This window comes from Monodelphis domestica, chromosome 4 (assembly GCF_027887165.1).
Source record: "Monodelphis domestica isolate mMonDom1 chromosome 4, mMonDom1.pri, whole genome shotgun sequence".
Lineage (NCBI taxonomy): Eukaryota > Metazoa > Chordata > Mammalia > Didelphimorphia > Didelphidae > Monodelphis > Monodelphis domestica.
The window spans coordinates 408,091,877-408,107,147 of NC_077230.1; the positions used below are offsets into that span (position 1 = coordinate 408,091,877).

The following is a 15,271-nucleotide window of genomic DNA, read 5'->3' on the forward strand; positions in this document are numbered from 1 at the left end:
ACTGAGAAAGGGCCCCTGCTCAAGAAATGAGTTACATAAGAACATTTTTGAGGTTTCCTCTGACACCGAGATTCTTTAGCAATTGACAGGAACTAATGTAAAGTGTTGCTCTTTGGTTCAAAAAATCAGTCTCAAAAGTATAAAATGGGGAATATTTGGCTAGATAAAAGACTGATTTGAAAATGAGTAGGGCAGGGGGAGTGATTAGAAGTGATTATTGGGCTTCAAGCTCAAAAGGCATCAAGTATGTAGTATGTCAATAAGAAAGTCAATAAATCTTAGACTGGATTAACAAAGGTCTAATATCTAGGATTTAGGAGATAACAGCCCCATTATTCTCTCACTTTGATAGATTACATTGGAAATATTCTATTCATTTCTGAGCCATATTTTTTAAACCCTTACCTTCTGTCTTAGAATCAATGCTATGTATTGATTCTAAGGCAGAAGAGCAGTTAGGGCTAAGCAATGGGGGTTAAGTGACTTGCCCAGGGTCACACAGCTACAAACTGTCTGAGGCCAAATTGAGCCATATAATTTAGGATGAACACTAATAAACTAGTGAATATCCAGAGGAGAAGAGCCAGATTGGGGTACCACCTTGAGTTTGTGCTCTATGTGTACTAATTAATGAAATTGATGCTTTTTACTAGTTGAGGGAGAGGGGACAGTTACAAGCAGACATAAGAGTTATCTTGAAATAAAGTATTCTCAAATTGGGAAAGGAAATTAAATTTGGTCTTGTTGATCCCAAAAAACAGAACTAAAAACAATGGGAGAAAACAGCAAAGGAACAAATTTAGCCTTAATAAAAATAATAACTTCCCAACCATTAAAACTCTCCAAAGTGGAATAGGCTCTCCCTCATTTAAGGTCCTCAAGCAGAGACTGGATTTATTATAGATAGGATCCTCATTCTTACAGAGATTGGGACCAATGCCACTAAGGTCAGTTCTGACTGAGAGGAACAATTACTCTTTAATATTCATATAGCATCCCATTCTATGCTACAGAATAGTCCACAATAACATAAATGTTGGAAAGAACCACAGAAATCATTTAGCCCAACAACTTTTTATAATTGTCTCCAAGACATATAGTGGCTTATTTACATTCACATAATTTATAAGCAAGAGAAGCAGGATTCAAACCTAGGACCTCTCACAGTAAACCTAGTTTTCCATTGTATCACTGGGCTTCCATTTCTTCTCTGCTATTATTCTGTTAATTCTCTATAAACAAAAGGTTACATGTATTCATATTCATATCCAGTTTCTGGCATAAACTATTACTAATTGGTAGCCTTGTAATCAGCATTTGTATAAAGAATGAAAAAGGAAGGAAGGAAGGAAGGAAGGAAGGAAGGAAGGAAGGAAGGAAGGAAGGAAGGAAGGAAGGTTAAGTAAATGGATGAATTTGGAGGTGATGATTTGGTCATAGAAATTCTTTAACAGTATTTACTAGAAGTTACAGAAGGTTTGTGACCTGTAATGATCAAGAAATATTCTATATCAGTTGATTAAAAAAATGCTTATCCTTCAAGTACTGGGGTATAATGACCAGCAGAAAGAGGCATGCTGGATTCAAGTAGACTGATATATATATATATATATATATATATATACATATATATATATATATGTATATGTATATAATATAATATTATATTTTGTTATTATTTTATTATTATATATTATAATTATATATAAATATATAAATTATTATTAATATAATTAATTTAAATATATGTTTATATATATATATATATAAAACAATGATCTTTGCATAAGTGGCATTAAACATGCCATTAAGGGGGGGAGAGAGAGAGAGAGAGAGAGAGTAATCATGCCACAGGGTGGGAGAAGTATCTAAGTCTTAGTCAGAAGACTTGGGTTCAAATTCCAGGTTTACCACTTCTTTTCTGTGTGACTTTTCTATGTGACATTTAACCTAGAATAATATCCAGAGCTGGTAAGGACCACAGAGGCTATCTGTTTCAATCTCTTCATTTTACAGATAAAGAAACTGAGGCCCAAAGGGAGTGGAGTCACATGCCGGAAGAATTTATAGGTAAGTAGTTTTATATGGAGGACTTAAATTTGTGGTCTTTCCATTATACCATCAAAAGGGTAAAGAGAGGAAAGAAGAGAGGGAAATATCACACCTTCAGATAATCTCATTTGCTAAGAAACCCAGGCAAATTTAAAATCAGTGCTGCCTACCCTAAAGGTGTCTAAATCACTAGCAAAGGAAAGCCTGGGTTTAAAACCTCTCCTGGATCCAGATTAAATCGGAGGTTTTTAAGAGTGAGCTCAGTGGAGTGGAGCTGTAACAGAAAGGAGGAGGCTGCAGGATCTAGCTCCCCAACTCCCCAGGACTCCAGGCAATAAAAAGTAAGCAGAAGGGCAGAGCACATGATTTCTTAAATATGCCAGCCACCTCTGGGCAGGTTTTCCTGTGGCTAATGAAGCAACTCCACCTCATCAACAATGTGTAAGATTTCCTTGCTCAGGACTGATTTGGGAGATTTTAAATGTGTTAACCATTAAAACCCATAAATAAAGGCTGGCCCTCTGGCTATTCAAAGTCCCCAGGGACTCTTGAGAAGAGGGAGAGGGCTTCTCAGTGAAACTCGAGGCTGAGAGACTTCACTGTGCCTTCTTCCACTTTCCTCCTTGTGCTAATTAAGGCTGAGCCTGCTCCCTTCCTGCCCTGCTGCTGAGTCGGATCGCTACAAGACAGTTAGGCAGCTGCTTCATTCCTCCCTGGCAGTGGGTGAAGTGAGTATTCTCAGTGGTTCATCTGTAAAGGGCTTTGGGGACTCAGTTCTGAAGAAACAGCAGACCATTTATATTGTGTTGTGGCTAGAGAATATACTGAAGAGATGGGGAGTGATAAGGTAGCCTCTCTGTCCCAGAACCTACTAGACCCTTCTTAGAAGACCATATCTGGTCCCTGGTGCCCTACTGAGATTTGAAGAACCCTAGAGTATTCCTTAGGGGCCAGAAACATTTGATTCATCATTTGATTCCCACCTTCCTCACATGAATTTTTAAATTTGGTGTTTTCCCACATATATCCAAGTACTCAACAAGGTTTTGTTTTGTTTTTTAAAGGCAAAACAGTATAGTGAATGATGAACTGGAAATAGAATTAGGAAGACTTGACATCAAACTCTGACTTTGACTCTTATTGTGTGGAGGTCACTTAACCTCTCTGATCATCAAGCAACTTTTTAGAGGACAATATACTAAGTTATTGATGGGGATCTCACTAAGCACTCAAGTAAGAAGCATTAAGTGTATGATATGTGCTAGGTACTATGCTAGACTCTGGGATTCAATGATGAAAAAGACAAGATGAAGAGAGAGAAATGGGTAGAAGAGGTTCCAGACATCAAGGAATTTATGTTCTATAACAAGACCACCCACTTGCATGCGTGCCAGTGATCAAGGAATGATGGGGGGGGGCACACAGTAAGTCCAACCTCCTCTCTGTTTTAATAATGACTAACATTTATGTGGTGTTTGAAAGTAGTGAACATATTTTTTTCATTTGATCTTCACAACAATCCTGATAGGTATCATTAATCCCCATTTTGCAGACAAAGAAACTATGGCAAACAGAGGTTAAGTGACTCCACTGGCATCACATTTCCAGTAAGTGAGGCAACATTCAAACCCAGGTCTTTCCTGACTCCATGTCCAGGATTCTTACCAACTGTAACACCTGAAGCCCAGAGGTATTTAGTGGTTGACCCATGTCAAAGTCAGAATTAGAACCCAAGTCCTTGGCCCCCAAATCTAGTGCTCTTTTCAACCTGGTGTACTTGGGTTACTTCATCTGGCCAGCAACAATTCTTTTGCTTCCATGCCATTTTTGTCTAATTGGCATTAGGAAAGATGAAACCCTCTCGAGCCAGACTTCAAACACAAAAAATCTAGATCAAGGATATATTTGGCTTTCTGTGCTAATCTTTACATCAGTTTGGTCTCTGCTGACTTGTTACCCTTTGAAGAAAATTTAGCAACTACTTATTTTAAACAGATGACTGTTCTCTAACCCCAAACATGGTACAGAAGCTTAGCAGATGGCCAGCCACTGGATACATTCAATTTTGTATTTGCCCACAGGATGATACAGGGTATCATTTTTTATTGACATGGTTGAGATACAATAACTCCCTTATTTCCCACAAAAGGCAGTTCAGGAAGATTTTAGAATCTCTAATGCACAACCTATGCCAAGCCAAATTACAAAATTCCAGGCCACTGTTCTTGAATAAGAAAAAACATGATGACTGCTTCACTACCATCCCTGATATTAACAACTAGAAATCAGAGGAGGAAGATTCCAGATTGGGGGAGGGAGGGTGGAGAGAGAGAGAGAGAGAGAGAGAGAGAGAGAGAGAGAGAGAGAGAGAGAGAGAGAGAGAGAGAGAGAGAGAGAGAGAGAGAGAGAGACCTTCAGTGCTCTGAATGGAGCCTTGTCCCCTTATTGAATCTATCTAATAAAAAGCAGATGATAAGAAAGCCTCCAGGAGAAATTTCACTCTTTTTCATTGCCTGAGAAAATGATATATCTCCCTTGCATAGCAACAATTTCCCAAGTGGGGCCCCAGGGAGAAGGTGAGGGGTTGAAAGGAGGGGATGGAATGGGTTGTTATCAGGTTTGGTTTATGCATAAAAGGATTTATTCAAGGAGGATTGTCCCCATAAGTATTATTACTAGTGGTATTAAATGGACTCTAGTTGTGATCAGTTTCACCTTCAGCAGCATCAGAAACAACTAGGAATGAGACACAGCCTGGATTTACTGGGATGAGGGTGTTTGTGGAAGGAACACTTGATTCAAAGACTAAAAGTCAAGCTTTACAATGCCAGCTGCTGTCTGGGTTTACAAAGAATGGTGGGGATGCCCAGAACTCAATCATTTCTAATTCTGGAATCACAGAAACCTCCAAACCAGTGTTCCTGCTGACCCACAGGTTATCCAAGGGGAAGGGGAAGGGTTCTCCACAGGAATTCCCCTGGGGAAAAGACCCTTGTTCTTGGATAGAAATTCAGCATGCATCAGAAAAGTACCTGGACCTCCAGACCACATACAAAGGGAAATTTGGCCTGTTACAATTCTAAAATAAAGGTATTGGACTGAAAGATTAGGCCTAGGGCAAGAGCTATGGTAGTCACCTGTTCTGGGATGATGTTTATTGATTGTTTAGCATCTAAGGCTAGATTCCCTTCACTATTGGAAGTAAAGGCCCAGAGAACTCACAAATCCCTCAAAAAGAAATCCCCTACTCCAAACTGAGTAAACAAATAAAGAGCATTCACAATCAAATTAAATCTCACCAAGCAATCCTAGATGGGTTGCTCGATTAGAGTTGAAGAGAAGTTTCTTCTCTGGAGATGGTTTTTGTTTTGTTGTGTTGAGTAGGCTCTTGGAAGAGTTTATCTTCAGGCTACTGCCTCCTTAGCCTCCTTCAGAATCTCTCTTATGCAAATACTTCAGCTTCTAGGTCCCAAACTAGCTAATTCTATCAAGTGCTCAAATTGATCCATCTTTGAAACTGGAGCTAAACAGTCCAAGGGGATTTGAGCTATACATTAGAGACATCACCACTTGAGCTGGGAGCAGGGAGGGTTAACCGGTGAGCAGAGGCATTGCTCCAAAGAAAAGAGAGGAAAACATCTTAGCTAACTGACCACAAACCCATGTCAGCTTTGAAAATGCTTCTTTTGACCTTGACATGTAATAGAGCCTTAGCTGTTGTTTAACTAGACATATATGCCTATTGCAAACCTTAGTTCTCGGAAAGATGATGGGGAAATGGCATTTATATTATCTCAGGATGTCAGCATTTAGGCAAGCTCAAACTCATCCTTGGATTCAAAAACAATCTCTTGAAAAGAAAATATGTCCTTTCAAAAAGCCTTAGAGATATTTTCAAAAAAAGATGCCAAAGTCCCATTCTCCTAAACAAAATCCCCAATTTGATATCACAGTATGTATTAGAAGTGCTGTTTTCCAACAACTAGACCCACCCATTTTTATAATGAATTATATGCCCTCCCCCAACACACTAGTTGTCTTTCCTCCTCATAAAAATGCAGAGGTCCACTGATCCAGCAGTTTAAGAATCCAAATAGAACTTCACTCCAAATAACTTCCCAATTGTAACACAAATGCATGGATTACAGGCTAAGAGAATGTCAATCAGAAAAGATCAAATGTGAATGAGGAAGGCTGGATTACCAGCTTCTTTCCTGAGACCCAGAACCTCTGAGGCTTGAGGAGAAATCTCGGCCATTAGGAAACAGAAAAGTATGACATCCAGCAAAATAAACCATGAATTAGGATACTGTTGCAAAAGGAGGGCAGGGGAGAGATGAAAACAAGAAACTCCAGTGTGTCTCCTGCCTTGAAAGGGCCCTCCCCAATGTCTGCCTCCTTTTCTAGCCGCTCACATCAGTATTGATTGCTCTTCCAGCCAATACTGAACCCAATCAGCTTCATTATTTAACCCTTTGAAGCCCAAAAGGGAGAACGAGAGTCCTGCTTCAACTCAGACCCCTGGGAAGGACACTAGGTAGAGGCCTGAGAAGAAAGGGAATCTCCAGGGGGAAGGCAAATAGTGACAGTTGAGAGATTTTTAAAAATTATTATTATGAAGGAGATTCCATTTAAGTAAGTTAGGGGAGCCTGGATTTTCTAAAATAAAAAGAGAAACTTGAAAATCCTGGTAAATAAGTATCCCAAACCCTTTCTTTACATTTTCTCAAAATCTTGCCCCAAATTAAAGGCTGGCGCGGAGGAAGATGCGCCGGGGGGGAGGCCAGTGTTCTGTCTCAGCTTCCTTCTTTCTCCTTCCCTTTCTCCCCAAAGCGGGAGTGCAGTGCATCCCAGTGGACAAACAGCGAAAGAACAAGTTGGTTTGCCTTGCCTCCGCCTCCGCCTCCGCCTCCGCCCCCGCCCTCCTTAGCCAGGGTTCGCACTCTCTCAGCCTGTCTCCGAGGCGCGCGCCGGGCTCCGCGCCGACGGTTCTGAGGGCTGCCGATTGTGGCCGCGTCCCTAGGCCCTACCCTTGGTGCTATATGAGACCTGGTTTCTCCCAATCTGAACTATTCCCCACGGTGAGGGTCTGACCAAGGAAAGCAGGGCGCAGGCGGCTATACTAGCCACTGGGGGGATCCAGGACAAAGTTTGCCTCGGCAACAGAAGCCAGCCGTGTCTCTACTCGCAGGCAACTGGGTCCTCCGCGCTCTGTCTAACTCCAGCAAGCTCAGCGGAGCTCCCTGCCCTCACCTCCGCGGGTGTCCACGCAGGTGGATGAGTAGAGCTTGGACATTATTAGCCACAGTGCATGCCTGCCCCCCGGCTCCCTCCATTCCATTTTTCCCAGGGGGATTGCATGCACGCTTTACCATGCTCACCCCTTTACCCGTGGGGTTCCCTGGGGCCCACCGCTATGCGCACCCATGTGACCTAGGGCGGCTCCATGCCTTGGGTTCGGAGTAAAGCTGCGCTAAGCGAGGGTCCCTCCTTAGGGTCTGGGGACTGCCTAGGCAAAGGTTCGGTGGTTTGGGGTGGAATTTAGTAACTCCTACCGGAGTGCGCTCTGGAGAGTGGGGTGTCCTGGCCTCTCAGGCCAGCTTGTTCGCTCCCCCAGTCCCTAGGGGATGCTTTTAAGTGACCCTCCAGTAGGTGACACAGGGCTGGCAGGAGAGGAGCCTGGCTGGGGCGGCCGGCCAGGTCACTGCGCTGCCGCCTCAGGGAGAATGGGGAGCTGCTACCTCAAGGGCTCTAGCTCATCCTAGCCTCTGGCCGAGCTAGAGAGAGGAGAGAGTCCCTTAATAGCAGTGTTGAGCTTTCCTATGATCTGCCTATCCCTTCCTCTTGGTTTGGTTTGGCATTGGCCGAGAACCCCCGGCGGACACTCGGAAGAAAGAAGGAAGACAGCAGAAAGATCTTCTCCCCAGTCTTTATGGATCATTAAAGTAGTGCCCAAGATCTCCCAAACGGACACACACACACACACACACACACACACACACACACACACACACACACACACACACACACACATACACACACACGACTTCTCACCTGATTCCTAAGAGCTGTTTAATCCACATGGTCACGTTTCACAGAACCGAGCCTCAGACCTTCATCTCCCCGTCCATCGGCGCCTCCCCGCCCCCCCCACCCCAGCACCCCGATCCGACTCTGCGAGTGTCCGCGCCCGCCGCGGTCCGTCTGACAGCTCCGCTCCCTGGGCTAGCTCCCTGGGTAGCCGGGAGGTAGGATCAGAGAGTCGCTGCACAGAGCTCCATCCCAGTCCTGGGCGCGTCTCAGCTGTTGGGAAGCCTAGACCAGGCAGAAGCGCCTATAAATGAAGACATAGCTGCATAGATTATTTGGGGACTAGAAAGGGGGGTTCCGTTCTCAAAACCACCACATTTTCTTCCCCGGAGCGGTCTTGGGTTTGTCTGGGGGCTGTCTGGGGTTTTCTCAAGTGCTGGATGGAGATTGGGGAGGAGGTTCGGAGAAAACGCTGGGGACCCCACGTCCCTGAGTCTATTTTAGCTCTGAAGTGGTCTCTAGGAGAGTCTGTAGTTTCTGAGGCGCCCACGGATCTTTCCTCCAAAGGAAAAGGGGGGAAAAAAAGGAAGGAGGGAGGGAGGGAAAAACAGAAAAGGCAGCGGTCGGGAGAGATCTGCGTTTTGTTGTTCAGGGTTTCAGCCTGAGCCCCACGTAGAGAGGAGAGAGATGCGTGGCGGAGGGCGGAGAGAAGAAGGACGAGACGAGCTGGCTCCCGGAGTTCGCAGCTTTTCCTGTCGGGTAGGATCCTTCTTTCCCGGACCTAGGCAGTCGGTTGAGGCTGGGGAGCTGGATGCGCTTGCAAAAGTAGACCAGGGGAAGGACTTTCCTCTCAGGCGCGTGAACAGTCGAGTTCGAGTCCGAGCGGCAGAGAGAAAAAAGGGGGTGTTCGAAGACTGCAGCGTCCGCCCGTCGGGTAGAGGAGGAAGGTCTCCCAGAGAGGCTCCGAGGGGCTCAAGTTTCCCGGTCTGTCCCAGGGCGAGCTCTCCAGACAGTCTAAGGCTGGGAAGGCTGGGAAGGAGGCGGGGAGAGGGAGGTGCGCTTCGAGCTGAAGTTGCGTTGCGAGAGGAAGGAGGAGAGAGCCCCAGGAGTGGGGAGGGAGGTGGGGGAAGGGGGCTCTTCCCCAAAGAGAGGAGCGAAGATTCCCGGGGCTCTGAGTGGCTCGGGCAGCGTCAGCCCCAGTGAGCCACTCTAGCCTCTCTTCCTCCTTTTCTCTGCCTTTTGCTCTTTCTGGATCCAGCCCCCTCCTACCTCCCTCAAGCAGGTCCCAACTCCGCCTGCTCCAAACCAGGCTCGCGTCACTCGACCTTCCTCCGCCCCTTTGACAGGAGGCTGAGACCCCTGCCCGGCTTTTGGTCCCCACGCCCTCGCCTGTCCTCCAGGACCCTGGGGAGTGGGATTATTTGCATAGTCCAAGAGCCCCTGAAAGACAGGTCCCCCTCCCGCCCCTTTCCTCATTCCTGTCTTCGTCCCCCCACGTCCCCACCTTGGACACTGCTTCGGAGATACGGAAGATTCCGATTGGACCTCCTGGCTCCGCCGGATGGTGTTGCCACGGTAACCGGATGGAACGTTTTGGAGCTCGAGGTTCCGACCCGGTTCCCGGGTGGGCAGTGGACTAAGCCGGCGACGCAGGGATACTGGTGTGTTTGGGGGAGGGGGGAAGAACGGTTTAGCGGAGGCTGGGGAAGGGGAGATGAGGCATGATTTGCAAAATAAAAGAGGAGACAGGGTCAGAGAAAAGTTTCCTTTAGCCAAAACAGGGCATCTCCTGGTAAGATCTCATAGCCTGCTCAGGAAGGAAGGGATCAGGTCGAAGGTGTTATCTGTTGCCTAGCTTTATTTATTTAATTTATTTATTTTGGGGCTTTGAAGTTTTTTTACCAGGCCCCCTGGAAACCATAATCCCTAGCCATCACCCTGGAGTGGCTCTGAACTGGCATTCAGCTAATGACCCTCAAAATCTAGGATTTCAATAGTACTACATAGACTTGTGCAGTTATCTGTATCTAACTCCGTGTTGCCCACCTCTCCTTCTTTGTCTTCGCCTTGCCCTGAAACATTTAACTAGCCTTTGCTCACAATTCGATTTTTAAAAAAGGAGAGAGGTGTGGCTAGAAATGATAGTCCTTTTGTTGAGAAAGAAATGACATACACAGCAAAACCCCCCAGTGGTAGGTTTGCTGAGTCCCAGTTCCACCCTCTGATGCTTTATACAACCTTGGATTCGTTCCTTGTCTCGGTATCTTTCACCTCCACTTTGTCTGCAAATGGATGGAGATCCAAGCCTCCAGGCTGTTTGTAAAGAGTTCTTTGAGACGATTATAATATTAAGTCAGAGGCCATTGCCTTCTGCTTATTTACTCCCTCTTATAGGAAGGATTTGCATTATTGTATGTTGTCCTTTGCTAGGGGACTATGGGAGTGGGAATGGTTGAAGTAGTTGGCCAGCCCCACACATAGAAGGACAGAATAAATAAACCGGTGGAAAGATCTCACACTCAAGTCTAAGGCAAGCCCTTAGCTGGCAAGAATGCTTTTACTCACATGCTAGGGGCAGTGGCTGCTTTTGGAAATAACAAGTATGTGTTAAAAATAACAAGTAACAGGAAAACATAGGAATAAAATGAAGTCTCCTTCCCCTTCTTCCTTGAATTCTGATGTGATATCATGGAAATGGTCAGCATGGAGGGATCTAGGTCCAAATCACAAGACCTGCCTTGTACCAGTGATAGCAAGTCACTTAATCTCTTGAGTCTCAGTTTCTTCATATGTAAAACAGGTATAATTATAACTGTAGTGTGTATTGCACATGGTTTTGTGAGACTCAAATAAGACAATGTAGATGATACTGAAAATGTTATATGACTCTCCGCTATTATTATAAAACAGATCTGTAAAAAGGGGGAAAAAAGTTGGGGAGGGGGTGGGATATGAAAGCAGCTACTGCTACAGAACAAAGGACTTTCCTAGCATGAGAAGGGCTTATGGCCATACTGTTAGACACTGTGCTTTGCAAACCTTAAAGTGCTATATAAATACTTGCTAGTTTAATCCACCTCCAGACTCAATTCCTCAGTCCCTCCCACCTCAACCAAACCATTTTCATGAAAACAAGAAGAATGACCAATAGGGATGAGTCCCTGTCACCAAATCTGGGCTCCCTTTCTACTGAACATCCCCAGGTTAGTCCTTCAGGAAGAGCTCTTTTCCTTTCATCTCAAAAGGCAGTGGGAGAGAGGTGAATGTCAGTCACTGGATTTAGATATAGAAAGGTCTGAGTTCAAATCATATTTCAGACACTTGCTAGCTGGATGATGCTGGGCAAGTTTTTTAACCTCTCTTTGTCTGAAATGCCTCATTTTTAAGGTGAAGGTGGGGGTGGGGGAGAGATTATATGTCTAGAATCACTTCCAGCTCCAAATCTGTGATATTCCATTTTTTTGGCTGTTTCTTGTTCTTTTTAGAGATAGCTATTTTAAAAGTTCATCCAATGTCCAGTGATCCACCATCTTGTTATATTTTTTCTCCCAAGAAAATTAAGCTGTCTTTAATAAGACAGTTTAATGACAAAATTAAGTTTGCATTTTGCAGAAAATGGAGAATGTTCACTAGAGGTAATATTGTTTTCCAAAAATGAACATACAGATCCCTGGAGTTGGTTGATAGGTTGTGACAAATGCAATGATGTTTCCCTCATCCAACATATGAGTGAGGGAGGTATTAATATCCCCCCTTTTGGCAACTGGACCAATCACTGAGTTGTTCCACAGGTAACTAACTGAGTTGATCAGGAAGCTCTAGCTTCTTGAATGGCATTTGGAGAAATAGGTAAAACTACAGGCTCACATTGCAAGCAACCTGAGTGACTCATGCAATATCCATTGCAACATTTGTAATACACAGGGGAAACACTCAATGCTTCCACTACCATCAGAGAACTTGCTCGTTAACAACAAGAAGGGATTGGCTTCTGGTATCAGAGATTGCACATATTCTGTCATCAGAGGAGGGATGAAGAGAAACCCCTTCTCTGAGAACAGACAAGCAACTGGTGTGTACAGCTGTGGCCCCAGGGCATCGCCTAAGCCAAATGGGACATAACCTTGAAATCACACCCCTGGGGAATTGTAGGAAACAGGGTACATTGGCTTAGAAGTTCTGTACTATTTATTGCTCTACCAGTGTGGCCTCTTGCGCTGGTGAGTAGAAAAAGCTCTGTTTCTGACAGTTGAGCAACCCATCACATGATACAGGCTAGCAGAAAATGTCCAGGGCATAAAGGATAACAGTAAACCTCACAAGTCTGCTCTAGCCAGTGGTTTTGGCCAAAAACCCAAGCACTTTACCAGGAACGAAATTCTTCTTTGAAAATAACAAATTGCAGTTGTAAAATTCTTTATGGCTTATGAAGTCCTTTCTTCATAGCAATCCTCTGATAAATACCATAAATATTATTGGCCCATTTTGTACATGAGAGAATTGAAACTTAAACGAAGTGACATCCATAAAACTTCCTAAGTGAGAATGCCAACTCAGGTAGTAGCTCAGTCCTCCATCCAATGTATCCAGATTCCACAGAAGGAAGAGAATGGCTCATATCAAGAGTCTACCCTGACTAGTTCCTCTATTCAGTCCCTTCCCTTATGGGGTTTCATGTGGAAACTTTTCTTGAAATCAGAAGGCTCTGAGTTTTAGATCTGTTAGAAATGTACTCTCTCTCTCTCTCTCTCCAGTATATATTCAATATATCCTTTTGATTAGAAGCTAAGTCATTCTAATTTAGTGTTTGGTATTCAATAAATATGGATAGAGCAGGTAACCTATTAGAAATCACAAAATCATTAATTCCTTTCTTCAGTTCAACAGGTATTTGTTAAATACTTTCTGTGAATGAAATCTCGTGTTAGGGGAAAACAAAGATGAATCAGGTGCGCCCTCAGTGAGCTAACATTTTAATTGTGGAGAAACAATGCCTGCAAGTATTTAGGAGAAGAGGGACTTAAAGGAGAAACACTTGGTCTAATTAAGATCTCTGAGGATTTCAGAACTAGTTCCATTTTGTAGATTTGTTTTTTGTTTTGTTTTGTTTTCCTTGGAGGTAAATCAGGGAAGAAACAATTGGTAATTATACATTTGGAGGGCCTGGGGACAAATAGTAGGTTCTGATACTTATTTTCTTTTCTATCTTCTTTTCAGTAATAATTTATTTCCCCCCCAATTACATTTAAGAACAATTTTCCATTTCTAACATTTTAAATTCCACATTCTCTCCCTTCCTTTTTCCCCTTATCCCTTCTTGAGATGAAATGCAATTCGATACACCTTCAAGGAATTAAAACACAGTGCATTAGTCTTCTGAAGTCTTCTCATAGTATATAAAATGGTATAGCTAAAGCAGCTAGGTGGCGCAGTAGATAGAACATAGGGCCTGAAGTCAGGAAAATCTAAATGCAAATTCATCCTGAGACACTTACTAGCTATGTGACTTTGGACAAGTCACTTATTCCCATTTTCCTCAGTTTCCTCATTTATAAAATGGAGTCACAAAGAGTTGGACATATCTGAAATGAATGAACAACAATGAAGCCTCAGGTGGTATAGATAATTGACACTCAAATATTTTGTCAGTGGAATACCAGCTCTTGATGGGTTCCTCCAATCTGAAAAAGGCTTGAAGTACAGGCCTATTGACAATTCTGCTTTTTGAGGAAAACACTTTCAGTCTGGAAAGGCTCAACATCAGATATCATATATGGCTAATGAAGACAGATAGGTGGCACAGTGGATAGGGTACCTGGCCTAGAGTCAGGAAAAGCTGTATTCAAATCTAGCCTCAGACACTTACCATCTGTATGGCCTAGAGAAGTCACTTGATCTTTTTTGTCTTAGTTTCTTCATCCATTAAATAAACTAGAGGAAGAAAATGCCAAAGAAACCTCAGAAATCACAAAGTGTCTGACATGATTGAAAATGACTGAACATAGGTGACAACTGAATTATGAAAACTCTTGGAAGATAAGCAATGTGGTACAACAGACTGAAAAGGGTCCTCAAAGCCAGGAAGACTGCCTCTGACACACATTGCCTATGTGACTTTGACTAAGTCACCTAATCTCTCAGAGTTCTAGGTCAGTGAAGTTGAACTCAAATAGTGAGGATTTCTTTGTGGTCTATTGACTTAGAAAAGCACAAAGTAAAGTTTTATTCATTTTGTTACACATTTACTAACTATTTTTTAATCTTTCACCTCTATTCTAAGCAACTCTCTAAAGACTCAGAGGCAAATGTATCAAATGAATGATCCTCATTAACTAGATTACAATGTAATTGTAAAATATGTAACAAACTAAATAAGAATATAGTACAACCAAGATAACATCAATAACATTACACTTTAAAACTAAGTCAATATGTGACCTTCAGGGATCCTTCTGATGGATTAGTGACACCCATTTCTGTTTGAGTTTAACAATGTTGCCCTAAAGTACCTATATTCACTAGGAGAGGGAAGCATCTCATTAGAAACTTTCTATTCAGATGATATTGCAGGTGTAGTGCCTTATACTTACATTTTTTAAAAACCTTACCTTGTGCTTTAGAATCAGTACTATGCATTGGTTCCAAGGCAAAAGAGCAGTGAGGGCTAGGTAATGGGGGTTAAGTGACTTGCCCAGGATCACACAACTAGGGAGTGTCTAGGGTCAAATTTGAACCCAGAATCTCCCATCTTTAAACCTGGCTCTCAATCCACTGAGCTACTCAGCAAACCAGCTACCCCTACATCTTGTGTGAAGATTAAATTTAACTCTCCTGATTGTGAAAATGAAAATAATTAACTCTCCCCTGATTGTGAAGATCAAATTGTAACCCCTGCCAATTTTTAGATTTTAATCACAAAAAGTGTAAACACTCTATTTAAAAGTTGAGTATGGAGATCTGTTCATTTTTAGATCTAATCACCAAAAGTACAAACATCCCTCTTAATCATTAAGTGGGAGGTCTGTGACCCATGTGTGTAATAATGGGTGACAAATCAGAATTAAACTAACTGTACCTGGGCAGTCTTAAAGCAAAGCTTCAACTGTGATTGCTAGATATAAAATTAGAGAAGCACACAGGAAGTGACACAATAGAAGCATCTTTAAAAGGAGCTGTCACTTTCTATGAG

The 15,271-nt window shown here is 43.2% G+C and overlaps 1 protein-coding gene across 2 annotated transcripts in view; it reads right to left on the reverse strand.

Annotated features, from left to right (window-relative positions):
- Positions 1 to 15,260, reverse strand: part of AJAP1 (adherens junctions associated protein 1) — a 260,770-nt gene extending 245,510 nt beyond the window's left edge. For both annotated transcript variants that reach the window (XM_007492079.3, XM_007492077.3), the window contains exon 1: positions 8,107 to 15,260. In XM_007492079.3, coding sequence (XP_007492141.1) covers positions 8,107 to 8,135 — 29 coding nt within the window. In that variant the 5' untranslated portion in view covers positions 8,136 to 15,260. The remainder of the gene's footprint in view (positions 1 to 8,106) is intronic.
- Between the last annotated feature and the right edge of the window lie 11 nt (positions 15,261 to 15,271).